The sequence below is a fragment of the Olea europaea genome, chromosome 12 (assembly GCF_002742605.1).
Source record: "Olea europaea var. sylvestris chromosome 12, O_europaea_v1, whole genome shotgun sequence".
NCBI classification, from domain to species: domain Eukaryota; kingdom Viridiplantae; phylum Streptophyta; class Magnoliopsida; order Lamiales; family Oleaceae; genus Olea; species Olea europaea.
The window spans coordinates 16,937,198-16,951,952 of NC_036248.1; the positions used below are offsets into that span (position 1 = coordinate 16,937,198).

The 14,755-nt window shown below is 34.8% G+C and overlaps 2 protein-coding genes across 2 annotated transcripts; one reads left to right on the forward strand and one right to left on the reverse strand.

The window, feature by feature from the left end:
* Positions 1 to 2,221: 2,221 nt before the first annotated feature.
* LOC111406995 lies at positions 2,222 to 5,645 on the reverse strand. The gene is made up of 3 exons (XM_023036339.1): positions 5,399 to 5,645; positions 2,839 to 2,910; positions 2,222 to 2,771 (listed from the first exon to the last, which is right to left on the reverse strand). The coding sequence occupies exons 1-3, from the start codon at positions 5,435 to 5,437 to the stop codon at positions 2,565 to 2,567; spliced, it is 318 nt and encodes a 105-aa protein (XP_022892107.1). The 5' UTR covers positions 5,438 to 5,645; the 3' UTR covers positions 2,222 to 2,564.
* An 843-nt stretch (positions 5,646 to 6,488) lies between these two features.
* On the forward strand, positions 6,489 to 13,962 carry LOC111405908. The gene is made up of 3 exons (XM_023035011.1): positions 6,489 to 7,271; positions 8,314 to 9,086; positions 13,405 to 13,962. The coding sequence occupies exons 1-3, from the start codon at positions 6,651 to 6,653 to the stop codon at positions 13,571 to 13,573; spliced, it is 1,563 nt and encodes a 520-aa protein (XP_022890779.1). The 5' UTR covers positions 6,489 to 6,650; the 3' UTR covers positions 13,574 to 13,962.
* The last annotated feature ends 793 nt before the right edge of the window (positions 13,963 to 14,755 follow it).

Consider the following 14,755-nt stretch of genomic DNA (forward strand, 5'->3'; position numbering starts at 1 on the left):
TCCCACAACTTTTTAACTACATATTTCATTAATTTTTTTTATTAAAATCTACTAAAAATTTAATTTTAATTCCCATCAAATAGGGCCTCTAGTGCTAATTATCTATCACCGGCATCATAGGTGAACCTATATACGGTCATGTGAGGTCAAGTGACCCTATATTTTTATTTTATTTCATTTTTTTAATTGAAATCTATAAAATACCCAATTCAAATCTGTAAATTACCTAAATTCAGTTGCAATAACCGAAATGAATTACGTGGTCCTTTGCCCAAGCCCAATTGCACAGGTCTATCGTACTTTGCTCCTTCACTTGCTCGAGCCCTTTTTTTTTTCTTTGCTCGTTCACGTAAAGACTTCTCTTTTAAGACTTTTGCCATTTGTATTTTGCCCTAAGCCCCCAAAGTGAAAAATCGACACAGTTGAGAGTTTGAGACTGAAATTTATATTTTCCCACTTCTATAATTTTGCTTATTCTAATTTTGTGATTTTTCTCTGGTCCATATTACAAATGGATTGCCTAATTGCTTGATTTTCCATCTTTTTTTCTAAAGATCCAGATTTAAAATTTACGAATTATTGTCGACTTGAACCCAATCCCATTGCTTGTTATCTCGTCCGAAAATTTGACACAGATCAACCTAATGTTCATAGTTCATACTATTTAATTGATTTTAGGATAGTTTTAATGAAATTAATTATTGTATATTATGAATTTAATGTTGTCCCTAGATGAAAAATAAAATACGGTATTTATTTATTATATATTGAATTTGGTTCTGTAATGGTGTAATTATATAACGTTTTCAAATTATGAAAACAAGTAGAATATAATTGTAAATTTGTAATGGTGTATTGATTTATTTTCGTTGATGATATAATTTTAAAAAATGCATTTTAATTTTTAATCCATGGACCTGTGATGATGGTCACCAAAGAGCAATATTCAAAAAAGTCCGAGTAAATTTAATGAATACTCATTCAAATTTAACATTGTTAGTACTCATTCACTCAAATTTAATAGGTTATTGAATGCTCACTCATCTTTCCATACAATTACTCATCTACCACTTGTTAAGTAATTGTTCCAAATTATGGATGAAAAATTGCACATGGCAAACGACAATCCTACGTGGTGTATTGACGGTGTTAACCATGTATAACTCACCAAAAATGCATCAGCCAAACACGATTTCCATTCCTCAATGGCAACACGCATTAATTCCAGAACCCGAATCAAAATCTAAATGTCAAAACCCCCCAATTCGAACCCCAGACCTTCAATTAGAAGATGTAGGTTCAAAAATCAATTCAAAATCAATTGAACTACTAGCAATAGAAAGCAAGCAGAGGTAGAAGTGACAGTAGGAGATATGATTTTCGTGGATGGAAGAGAGCTCTCGTGGCCATCACAATCTTAGTAGGAGATATGATTCTCACAATTACAATGAAGGTCACAGTAGGAGATGCAAAGTACAATTCAGAGTCGCAAGTGGGATAGAAGCAAGAGCCCAGGTGGAAGATGGGATAGCAGTGTTTGGAAAGGTAGATTGAGCAATAGAACAAGGAAAATGAAGAGGCAGAACGTTCTTACAAGGTCACTGCTAGTGGGGCTGTTAATAGAAATGAAAATGATATGATGGTTACTAACAGAATGGAGATTATCACTATGCCCATGAGCATCACAGCACATATGGAGATCACTCGTGTCTTAGCTTTTATCAATGGAGTAGGAGTTGAAAATGCACTAATTTTATTTGGAGTAATACATTTGGCAAAAGTAGAATAGCTTGTTTGTTGTAATGCGCATATGTAGTTGGTTGAAATAGTTGTAACTTCTTTATGAACTTTGTGTTATTAAATGAATGAATCAGATTCTACCTTGGTTTGTTTCCTTTTTGTGGCTGAGTTGATAGTTGGGCAATATTGTGAGTAAATTAGAAGTTACTTATGAGCTTATTGAAAATTGAGATCGATTGAGGTGAATAAATGTGATGCACCAGATTGAGTTGAATCAATATAATGCACCAGCCTGAGTTGGTACATCAGCAGGTGCTAATGCATTGAAAGCGGGTGCATCGACACAGAATCAGATGCATCAAGTGTTATTTTATAAGTATCAGGTCCATCTGGTATGTACATTGCTAGAATATAAACTATTGGAATAAAATACACTGCTGGAATATGCACCAGTAAACATTGTCCTTAGATGTTGCTAAATTATAGTTCATTTATTCTCAAAATTAGGAATATAAACTAGTATACTGCCGGAATATAACCATTCACTCAAAAAACATTTAGTTTAGAATGGTGGTTAAACTACATTTCAAAAACATTCCCTGACCACTCTAATGCTCTAAACTACAGCAAAAAGTAGTTCGTCGTCAAAAACTTCCATGACGACTCTAAACTACAACCATTTAGAACATAGGTTACCAATTAAAAATAATTTTACTGAGTTGCTCCACTCTTCCTCATCCTTGGATGTGCAAAAGGAGCTGATCCTTTGACCACTTTTGTGTGCTTTACCCTATCAGCCCCCTTTCTTGCATTTTCTTGGGCTTCTAAGACGAAAAATTGTCGACCATGTTGGCTAGTAGAATATTTTCAGTTTGCCTTACTGTAGTAGGAAAAGGATCATTGTTGTTAGATTGTGCATCACTTGTGACCCCAAGTTTAGTTGTGGGCATGAAAATGTATCCATTTATTGGAGAATTTTGCTGCATTTCATTTGTTGAATTCTCATTTGCTCTTCTAGGAACTAGCTTGGCCTGTGTTAGAAGAAATGGTTAAGACTCAGAAATAGGAAATCATAGGTTAACAAAACCAAAAAATTACCCTTGAACTTTGACTTTCAACTTGGCCAGATCTATCTTGATTTATATGATTGAGATCATTTCCATCCCAATCCTGAAATCAGGAAACATAGTTAAAAACTTAATTTCAACTACATAACTTTAGAACATGCTAATTTCATAGTAAAACAAGACAGAAACCTCATTTCCTGCATCTGCCTTATCATGCTAACGCTTGTTGTGGACAATTAAATCACATACATCGCAAGTCATTTTCACTGTGCCTTTTTTCTTCATTCTTAAAGTGGAGACGAAATGAGTGATTACATATTCCTATTGCTGCTTTCTTTGCTTCCTTCCACTCTTCACCACAACCCAACCCGATGGTTGTAAAGGAAGAGATTCACTACTGGCCACAATTTCTTACCGTTAATGTGATTAACAATTTTTTCGTTGTATTGTAGATAGGTTTGCACTGTATAGCACTCATGCACATTATAGGATTATCCCCTGTGTTTAGTATAACAGTAACCTCAAGCCCACAATAAATCCTTGTCAAATCCCATCTCCTACATGTACATGGTGTTGTTTAACAAATCAACCACGTATTTCCTAGTCGAACATTTCACATAGAACTATGGGCGCCACACAACTCTACTTCACACTCCTCAGCTATTTCCATAGATTTAGCAAATTTTTGTTGGATCTTAAGACACAAAAGTCCTTTGGCTCTTCTAATCTCATCTCTCTTGATTGAATCCTCTCCATGCAGCTAATATGCATGTCAATTAACATAGTCAAGATTGATTTCTCCCTATCCTCAGACACTACATTGTTAAAAACTTCACATAAATTGTTAAGCACTATATCACTCTTTAACTTAGTTGAGAAATGAGACTTACCCCATTTACATGGATCCTTTTTCATTAACCACTCATATGCGCCCGTACTCTCCTTCGCAAGTTCATCCACCTAAAAAATCCAATCAGGCACAGTAGTTGACTTTGTAGCTTTCCTTAAGTACCTTTAAGTGCCAAACTCTTAAAATCAACCCTAAAAAAATTTGTATACATATGCCTCACACAAAACCTATGTTCAGCACCAGGGTACAAGTCCTATTTACATGGATCCTTTTTCATTAACCACTCATATGCGCCCGTACTCTCCTTCGCAAGTTCATCCACCCAAAAAATCCAATCAGGCACAGTAGTTGACTTTGTAGCTTTCCTTAAGTACCTTTAAGTGCCAAACTCTTAAAATCAACCCTAAAAAAATTTGTATACATATGCCTCACACAAAACCTATGTTCAGCACCAGGGTACAAGTCCTCAATAACCTTTTGTAATCTCTTTTGCTTATCAATCATAAAAGTCCATTCATTGCTATTTACAATCCTTAAAACTTAACCCTAATGACTAACGAACCATTTCCAACTTCTATCATTCTCAGCCTTCACTATTGCATATGCTATTGAGTAAATACAATCATTGGCATCTAGTGCCACTGCAATAAGCATCTGTCCGCCAAAATTCCCTTTCAAAAAATACTCATCTAAGCCTAAAAATTGACTACAACCACTCATAAAACCTTTTTTGCAAGCTTCTAGACATATATAAATCCATTGAAACTTCGACTCATGTGCGGTAACCATATATGTGGATCTTGGATTGCTTCTCAAAGTCTCATGAGAAAAAGACCGAAGCAGGCAAAACTGGTGTTCATTAGAGCCCTGAATCAGTATCCTCGCGTGTCTTCTAGCACGCCATGCAGTACGCTATTGATAAGTAATTTCTAGTCATCTCTCACCACCTTAATAATGAGTTGTGTCTCGTATGCATGTATGCTGTGAAATGAATATCTTAATTTGCATGCATCCCTTCTTTTTATTCCATGAAGTCCAAATTTTCCACTTACAATCCTTTTTTTGCACATTCCCCGTGCTCTCTTATCACTCGCCTTAAACTTCAAATTATGCTTAGTGACAATTCCATTATGTCTAACTGCCTTCTTAAATTTTTCTATCTTTTCGAACTCTTTTCCAACCTCTAGTTGTGGATCAAACTACTCTATCTTAGCATCATAAGTGGGGGAAACGATAATTATTTTCCTCACCTGAAGAGTGATCGGTATGCAACTCCTCTTCAGAATATGTATAATAAGGATCATCTAATTCCAAGCCATCATTTTCACCAGCTGTTTGAAATTTTAGGTCTGCATTCAGACCAATCACAACTCTTTTCGATGCATTTCTTTGATAATGAAAACGACCATTGTCCACATCATCCTTCAAGTCGTTTAATTGGCACTCAAGTGGCAACAAATTTATACTGTCATTGTTCGTTACTAGAATGCAAAAAGACTAGGGTTAATGTTTGGTACATACATATTCAATCTAAATCTGATTAATGTATTTTTACATGTAAAAGACTGGGGTTAAATGTTGCAACAAAAGTACGGCTAAGTTTTCAGTGAATCTGATTAAAATATTAACTATTTTGAAACGTTCAGTTTAGAATCATTTAGATAAACATCCCTTTTTTTTTTTTTTTTTTTTTTTGCCATAAGAAAAAAAGCATGTTTGACAACATAGTAAAAAAATTTACCGTCTTGTGGTCTTTCTTGCTCATCCTCCAACAATGCATCTTTCATACAATTATTGTCCATATGAGGGCCTTGCAATCACCTCTGCCCTCCATTATCTAGACAAGAGAAGAATTTCCAAGCCTAACACATTGATTTCATGGAGAATTTTGAAGAAATTGATAGGATTTTTCTTAATTTTCTCTTCCAGTGAAGAAATGTCGAGAAAATAAGTTGAAGGCGTGATTTTAAGAGAAGAAATATCGTGGGTTTAATTCTAGGCTCTCAAGATTTAACAGATAAAATTTGTCATGTTTGATTACTGTTATCCACGTATAATTTTCTGTTTATTTGGAGGGATGGGAGTTATATGAGTGGTGGGGTGCATAATTATATGGAAAGATGAGTGATAATTGGACGGCTCGTTGAAGATGAGCGAGTAAATAATAAAAAGAGGTATTTTAAAAAATATCTAATTTTATGGGTGTCAATTGAAAAATGTACACTTTTTAAATTTAGCACTAAACTGTCTATTATCCCTTTAATGAAAAAAAAGCAATTTATTTATTTTTTCAATTTATTGCGGATTTCGAAAAGTAGCTTACATGAGAAGTTACATTAAAATGATATTATCGACATTTCAAATGTCATTCTCGATATTTGAATCCCGTTTATATTTTAAAAGTACATGTCAAATCACAATATTAAATGTTCTCGACATTTCAAACGTTGTTCTCGACATTTTTAAATATTTAGAATGATGTTTCATTCCAAACATAACATTTTTCTACACTTAAAATGTAATTTTCAATGTTTCTGTGTCATGAGAAAACTAACATTAATTGTGATTCGACATGTGCACTTTTAAAATAAATATGACAAATTATGTGTCAAAAATTTATTGATCAATAAATTTTTTACAAAAATATTCATTTCTTATTTTTGTGTGGAATTATAAATGATTTACAGAGTTATTTTGATTCAAAATATTACAAAATGGACATTTTTACAAGAATTTACAAAAGTAAACATTTTTATAAATGGATATGTGAAAATAGACATGTAATTTCCTCTAATAAAAATTGTAAAGTTAAGTGAGCATTGCTTAAATTTCCTCAAAACGAAATCCGCTTTTTAGCGCCAACGAGCGACATTTCCGTGAAAGAAACCTCGACTCGCACAGTTCTGTTTACTTTGGGGAAAAATCAAAATCCAATTTCAATTCACAGGACGCAGGAGTTGGACGGCATTACCGCCGATCGACGCTGTGAACTTATGGCTGCGGAAGATTTCGAGTCCGACCTGGACTTGGCCTTCAACCTTCAACTACAAGAAGCCATCACCGCCTCGATCTCCGCGTCATTCTCTCCACCCAAATCCCAATTAATATCAACCACCAAAAACGATGAATTTTTGAGCTTCACTAGCAAGTCTAGTGAACTCCGCAAATTCGAGCAAGAATTGAACGATCGTGCAGTGTCCGAAGCTGAATTTAAGAGAATTCGAGACGATCTACACATTCGGATCCACGACCACCGTGTGGCAAATGAAATGACGACAATTCCGGAGGATCAGTGGCAGGAAAGTGGGGAACGTTTTGAGAGGCCTTACGGTGAGGGAAGTTCTAACGGTGGAAGTGAGGAGATTTTTAGGGTTTATGCTAAGGGTTTGGTGGAGCTGTACTTGCCAAAGGAGATTATTTTGGGTGGGATTGGTGTCGCAATATGCGATTCAAAGGATGAGTTGTTGTTTGAGTTGAGAAAGCCAGTGCTTGGGAATGGGATGAACCGGCAAAGTGTAGAAATGAAGGCTTTGATTGAAGGTCTCAATGCTGCGAAGGACCTGGGTTTGAACAGGGTCGTTTTCTATTGCGATTACTTACCGATTTTCAATTATGTGAGTTCTGACTATCATTAATATTTGTCTAGAAATTTTGAAACTTTTTCATGCTGTTTTAATTGTTCAGTTACGCTGTTCTTGTGCATGTAGTTCAGTTACTAGTGTTATATCTTGAGTAAATTGACGTCAAAATTAGTTTTTTACTGAGACGTAACAATGGCAAGCCACAAAAGTAACTACACAAATGTCGCTGCTTGTTACTTTTAAGGAATAGTCAAGCAAATTTCTGTGTTTTCGCATGTGTTGCATCAATGAAGTATCAAAATAGAAAAATTTTGAGTCTGTACAGTGTTCCAACTGTTTGATTGTGAGACATTGTTCTCAAGTGTTACATTTTTGTTATTATTTGCCCACACAAAGAATTCTTTTTAAAATACAAATGCAATCTCGTTCAATCTGAACTTGAAATGGTATGAATCTTCTCTGCACTTTTTGCAACTCACCGAAGGAATTTCATTGCTAAGTGAGACTCTTTGAAGATTTTGGGAAGATTTAAGGTTTCCTTTCTCTATTTTCTTTCGCTTCACCCCTTCCTGATTTATTTTCTTTATTAATGTTGCTCGCTTGCTGCTACACGACCTTTAATTTTCTTATCAAATGATTGCTCTGCATTAAGCCATCTCCGTCTCTTTTTTGGTTGTCGTTGAAGTGGCTTTTCACCAAGTGGAGTAATCTTTGACTTGACTTGACTTAAGACTTTTGAGGTTTACCTTTTTAATCAAAGTGTGTAATTGCAATTTTCTTCTTCTTCTTCTTATCATTATTATTATTATTTTTTTTTGGAATTATGTTCGGCTTGTATAGATGGACATATACACTGTGTTTATAGATAGGTCACACCCCTTAATGCCGTGGAATTACTGTTCACTGAAAGTAATGAAGAATATTAATGGATGATGAAAATATATTTTACTTTTTTGATTTACTTGAGCTCCGTGTCCAACTTGATGAAATGACTGTACTCAATAGAATTTCAGACTACGTTGGTGTACATTCTTCAAAGCAAGCATCCAGTATTTAACATTGTTTCAAAATGCAGGTAACAGGCCAATGGACACCCAAACGTCCAAAGGTTAAAGCAATAGTCAACCAAATGGCTCTCCTTAGAGAAAAATTTTTGTACTGCCAGCCATCTGTTGTGGCCCGAAATGATGTAAAGTTTGCATTTAAACTTGCAAGAGAAGCAATAGTTTCTCAGGTGAACAAGTCTGCAGAATCTAGTGGTACTATCAATTCATTTGAGACTTGTGTAATTTGTTTAGAGGACAAAAATGTTGGTCTTATTTTCTCAGTCGATGATTGTATGCATCGTTATTGCTTCTCTTGCATGAAACAACATGTAGAAGTGAAGTTGCTTCATGGGATGCTTCCTAAATGCCCACATGAAGGCTGTAATTCTGAACTGAAAATCGGTAGTTGTAGTAAATTCTTAACACCTAGACTGATGGAAATTATGAGTCAGCGCATTAAGGAGAATGCAATTCCAGTGTCGGAGAAGGTGTATTGCCCTTACCCTAAATGTTCTGCTTTAATGTCGAAGAAAGATGTTCTAGAATCTTCGAAAAGTACCTTTATTAGAGCAGAAATTTCTGGAGCCAGAAAATGCTTAAAATGTAAAGGCCACTTTTGCATCAACTGCAAAGTACCCTGGCACTCTAACATGTCTTGCTATGAGTTCAAGAGGAGAAATCCTTATCCCCCAGCAGAGGATGTAAAGTTAAAGAATTTGGCAGCAACGCATATGTGGCGCCAATGTGTCAAGTGCAACCATATGATTGAACTAGCTGCAGGGTGCTTCCATATGACTTGCAGGTACTTACGTTTTTATTCCAGTTAGCTTCACAATTATTTTTAGCAATTGATAGTAATTAACGTCTTATTTTTATGGAATATCTTCAGCTAGGATTTTTTTTCTCGTTATAATTGTTGGCCATGTTCTTCCTTAGAAAAAGAATTCTTTGGGTAATTATAACCAGAAGTAGGAATGGCAACATGACCGTTTTGGCCCGATCAATTTTGGGCCCACTGGCCTCAGCAGGTAACCCACGTTGAACCCAGCTTCTTTCATGTCATCCATTCTACCCCCTACCTCGAACTTTCCCTATTGTGCAAGACCCTGTCTGCCTCATTTTATTTAATAATCTAAAGTGATCTCTAGTTCTCAATAGAATTGTTCGTACAACACTATTCCTGGCCAGACTCTATAAACTAAAATTGTTGAGTTTTTCTTGTTCAGACCTACGAACTTTTAACTTCATTCCATAACTTAAAGACTATTGCTATATGGAATTCTAGATAAACCATTCCCGAGCCAGCCATGAATATGAAATCCGAGACAACACAGCCTCAAACCCATTAAGAACCATGCAGGAACTCCTAGTCATTCTCTTGAATCTTGTCCTCTTCATCATAAATGATCCGCTTCCCTGTGTACTTATGTTTTCTCGCGTGAACTTTGGTCGCCAGCTATTGGAGACCTCATTTTAGTGTCCTGAAAGCATTCGATTCCACATATTGATTACATCATTTCTATGACCTGCAAAAGAGTGTTTCCTTTAGCACTGTGGTGCTGAAGATGGTTTGCAAGATACTAATAAAATCAAGGATTTGTATGAAGCAAGCAACTGTAACTTTAGCTAACAAAGTTTAAAGAATAATTCAAGACAACTAAATTATGTAAAAAAAGTTAAAATGTTTTAATACTAAATGTAGCCTTAGAATAAAAAACTGTAACACGTCTTCATCTGCTTCCCCTGTCAAGTGTTGTAGGACAACTCAGATGCACCATCAACTTTTGAACTAGTACCTGAATAGAGGAACAAGTAACCTGAGCTTGCAGTCTGTGCTGTATAAAAAAATTAACTAGAATTTAAAAGTTCAATTACCAGTCCGTCACCAGTACTAATTGTAGGTTCAAATGCAACCATTGAAACAATAAATAAAATTTCTTTGAACTTCCAAAAAGTAGGGTCCTTGCATTTATTTTCCACGGTCTTAATTCATCAAAGTGAGAAGTTCATGTTAACACATTATTCTCCCAAATTTGGATTCACAGACACATTATGACATTTTAAGCCAAAAAGGGGTCATACTTGGTAGAAGATTGGCCTCATCATCAAATGCATCAATAACTTTATACAAGAAGATGGAGGCTGCAATTCCTCCACTGCTACTATTGATTCCCTGACCTATTCTTTGATTCAGCTTTGGGCCGATAGCATTCAGCAATAGCAACATTATTGAATTTCAAGAATTTTAGCAATACTAAACTACGGCTACGCTCATCATGAGATGAACAAGTATCCATATATGCTGATTTCCAACATCTTTGTGGCCATACTTCTGATCCTTATAGCTGGACTCTTAACTGAATCATCTAGTGTCCATTTGATTTTTCAATCCTTGGAAAATGCTATGTTTCGTCAGGATAAAGAGGGCTAGAAACATCTCAGTAACTGATTTTTTGATGAATAAATAACTATTTGACGAACACCACAGGTATTTTTTGTTCCTTCTGGCGAAGAACGCCTAGAAGTTTTAGCCATGATTTAGATTTGGCTAAAGGGGGGAAGCAAGCTTTGATATCTATTGATGCAACGTGGTATATAGAAATAGAAGAGGAGAGGGGTTTGGATGAGGAAATATTATATTTAATTTTCAATTCAAATAAATTGCTTATGCTTAAAATTTCTATTTACAATAGGAAGCTACCAAACTAATAAATGGAAATTTCATATGCCAAAGAATCAAGATGGAGAACAAATTAAATGTAAGAAACTAAATTATTTTCCTGAGATAAGCGCCAAATATTGGTAACTTTACAATATGAATATCTATTAAGATCTCCATCACTCGGTAGCCTTTTCCTTTGCCTATGAAGAAATTAGCACATTGAGTAACTTCAAGACAGTAGCTGAGCTGTGTTGGCTAGGAGGGATAATATCGAGAGGTGAAGTAACTGGTAGGAGTTTTGTTCGCTAAACTTATATACTGCAAGTGCACGGATGCGTTCAAGTAATAAAGTGGACTTGTGAGTCCAAGTATCAATCTCTTGAGGAGTATTTTTTTTTAAATTATGCAATTGTTGGCTCAGTTCTAACAATTGAAAAGACACAATTAGATTTTATATGTGAAAAGGAAAAGAAAATAAATTTGAAGATCAATTAAAATAACAATTTTGAAAGAGAAGGAAACTTGGATTTTAGAGGAGTTGCGATTTATGATGTCACTTAACTGTCGTTTATTTAATATCGCAATAAACCGGAAATGCAAATTACTGAGTTACAATGTTGGACCCAATTTCCATGTTTAATTAATTACCTCTCTTGAGCGAAATTAATCCTAATCGATTGGTTTTACCCACCATATCTCAATGTTGATGAAAACCCAACCTACCGCATTAAATTATATTGAAAATAACTCAATGGGTCACCTAGGTTATGGAGTATATCTCTATTTTCTAAAACAACTTAAGGCATTAATTATTTTGGTCAAGAATGCACAACAACCCCTCAATAATTGTACAAACCACCTCTCAATCATATATTGGCCATATACATGATGAAAATTTAAGCACAATAATAAATTCACAATAACCATAGTAATTAGAGCATTAAGTGATGAATATTGACATTAATGAAACTTGTGTCAAGTTACACCATAAATCCCAACATTTAACACTTAATCCATTGCAAAATAGAAGCGCAATAAGGGAATAAAGAGGGAATCCATTACAAAATTAAGGAGATAATAGAAAAATACAAGATATTGGAAGAAAATCGTCCTTTAAATATATTCTTGGAGATATGAGGGATTAAAATCTTGAATATTCCAAACTCCCAAATTTTGCTAGATATTCTCTCATTCTTCTTGCCTTTTTTCTTTTTGAATACTTTCCTAAGTGTTCTCATATGATTGTTGCCCTAAAAGTGACCAAAACTAGTATTTAAATGGCCAAAAATCGTCTCAAGTGAAATTACAGAATATCCTGAAATTATGCGAAACAAGCAAAATTGCCCCCCGCGCACACTGTGAGACAATTTTGGTCTTGGTAGATCAAAAAGGGCTTCCCCAGTGCACGGGGACTTTCTTCATTCTTTTATCCAACTTAGTCCTCCATATAAATGCACACCATGCCCCTCAACTTTGATAATGTACAATCTGGTCCTTAAATTTTGATTTTTTTTTTTTATCAATTTTGCCCTCCAAAATAACAGTCCAATGTCCTTCAACTTTCTAATTTGTGCACTTTGGTCCCTAAGTTCACAATTTTGTACGCTTTTGGTCCATTTTCACTTCCTTTTGCCTTGTTTTCTTTCCTTTGGGTATTTTTGCCTATAAAATCATAAATTACACAATTGTGAGTATAAATCCACTCATTTATCAATAATAAGTTTAGTTTAAGTATTAAATAAGTGTGCAAAAATACACTTATCGTTGATATGAAGTTTTAAGGAGAAGGATTTCTACCAACCCTTTGTCGCTAGACTCACCACTTGATAAGGATTCCTATGCTGCTGCATGTAATTAGTCTAGTAAATATCTCATGTTTACTTTATAAGAGTTGGAAGTGCCAGTTTGCAGTTAAATTTTACTAATTATAGTTCAGTTGTCTCTTGATTAGTGAGAGACAGAAATAAAACTTTATAGCATGCAATTGCTTATGTTGATATTATATCGATACATTTCGAGTGTGGCAAATTTCTGGATGTTGCTTGCTTCAGATTTTATGGAATCACATATCTTGGGTCCTCCCATGAACCTTGTCATGACATTATTTATTGTTTATGGAGACAATGAGCGAGCGTAAATGGTCCAAGTAGTACTCCAAACATTTCAAATGAAGCAATTTTTGGTTGATTATGCTTATTAATGAAGATACTCCAGTGAAATTACTGGTATGAATTTTATTTCTTGAACCCTTAACATGTGCAGCCCTTCATCCTTTGTGGCAGTTGTTGTGCTTTTAACTTTAGGATAGTTACAAGAGTCAAAACGAGAAAATCCCATTCTTAAATGAAAAAGAATCAGCAATGTCGAGGATTTAATTTTTGCATCGTCATTCTTCAGTACATAGATGTTGTGTGCTGTTATATTTGGTAGCATTTTAGTTTATCATAGTTTTTGGCAGGTGCGGCTATGAATTTTGCTATACCTGTGGCGCTGAGTGGAAAAACAAGGTAGCAACTTGCTCTTGTCCACTTTGGGACGAGAATAATATTGTAGATCATGATGATGACGACGACGATGACGATGAAGATTATGTCTATGCCTTTGATTCCGATGAGGATTATTACTGAATCATCAATTTTCTTTCCACTGTTGTTTTCACCACTTTTCCCCCAATTTTCTGCTTACATAACTGTTTCAGAAATTTGGTGAAGTTTGAGGTGATAAGATGCATGATCAGTTGACTTTCCACTTCATGTGATCCATTTTCTATTAGGAATAACAATGAAGCTGTTGCTCCTGATGTATAAAATCATAATTGGGTGCTTTTTGTTTTCAGTGTTTGTAAATTGTTTTAGGAAATCGTTCTCTTTGTTGCTCCTTAATTGCTCGTGTATCGTGTCATCTTCTAATATTTGTTGATAAATTCTTAATAGGGTGCTTTTTGTTTTCGATATTTGTAAATTATTCTAGGAAATCGTAGTCTTTGTTATTCCTTGATTGCTCGTGTATTGTGTCATCTTCTAATATTTGTTGATAGTGTAGTCATGGTAATATGTGTATTTGTGTGCTTGTCGAATGTTAATGGCTGATGAAAAACTATGATTATTATTTGATAGGCTAAATCACCGCCTTCTTGTTATCTATATTAATGACTTGTTTGATTTTAGAACTCATCATTTTCCACACAAAAGAAACAGTAGATGCGAATCGGCCAAACTTGTTAGTCTTCATCTATCGGTTGTTTGTTGTAAATTTAGAAAGACTTGTTCTTTTGGTGGTTATACCATTTCTTTTACATTCATTTTTGTTAAAATTATGGTATGAGAGTCATGTGCTACAACTTTAAGTCTGCAAACCCAAGTGTATGTTGTCTCAAGTAGTGAACTCGAAATTTTGAGGTGGAATCACAGGGAATTGGAAGGAAATAAACTAGTTTATGAGTTGTGAATGGTTGGTGGAAATACGATGAAGAAGAATGTTAGAGTGTTGGGGATTCACTTAGGATTAATGAGTAGAAATTATCCTTGATCTTTTATGGAGTGATCTCATGCGGAAGATAAAACATTGGTCGCAAATACACTAAAGGATAGTCCTTGATAATTGTTTGAGTGAATATGTCAAAATAAGTTATTGGTATGTAGGGTTATCAAAACATTTATTGTGCCAAAATTGTCAAAAATAAATCAAAGTATTTAACAAACTAAAACCATTTGTAGAACATATGCTTCAACCAAGTAAGAAGATCAACATTAAAGAACAAAGTGAAAGATCAAAGACAATACTAAACATTCGTTGAAGTTTCACCCTTA

Bases quoted from the DNA above. Each gene is read 5' to 3' on its own strand.
- LOC111406995 (XM_023036339.1), bottom strand. From the start codon at position 5,437: ATGCATTGTTGGAGGATGAGCAAGAAAGACCACAAGACG. The intron at 2,911-5,398 runs GTAAATTTTTTT...TCCTGATTTCAG, and splicing joins GCAAGAAAGACCACAAGACG to GATTGGGATGGAAATGATCT. The intron at 2,772-2,838 runs GTAATTTTTTGG...CTTCTAACACAG, and splicing joins TTGAAAGTCAAAGTTCAAGG to GCCAAGCTAGTTCCTAGAAG.
- LOC111405908 (XM_023035011.1), top strand. From the start codon at position 6,651: ATGGCTGCGGAAGATTTCGAGTCCGACCTGGACTTGGCCTTCAACCTT. The intron at 7,272-8,313 runs GTGAGTTCTGAC...TTCAAAATGCAG, and splicing joins ACTTACCGATTTTCAATTAT to GTAACAGGCCAATGGACACC. The intron at 9,087-13,404 runs GTACTTACGTTT...AGTTTTTGGCAG, and splicing joins TGCTTCCATATGACTTGCAG to GTGCGGCTATGAATTTTGCT.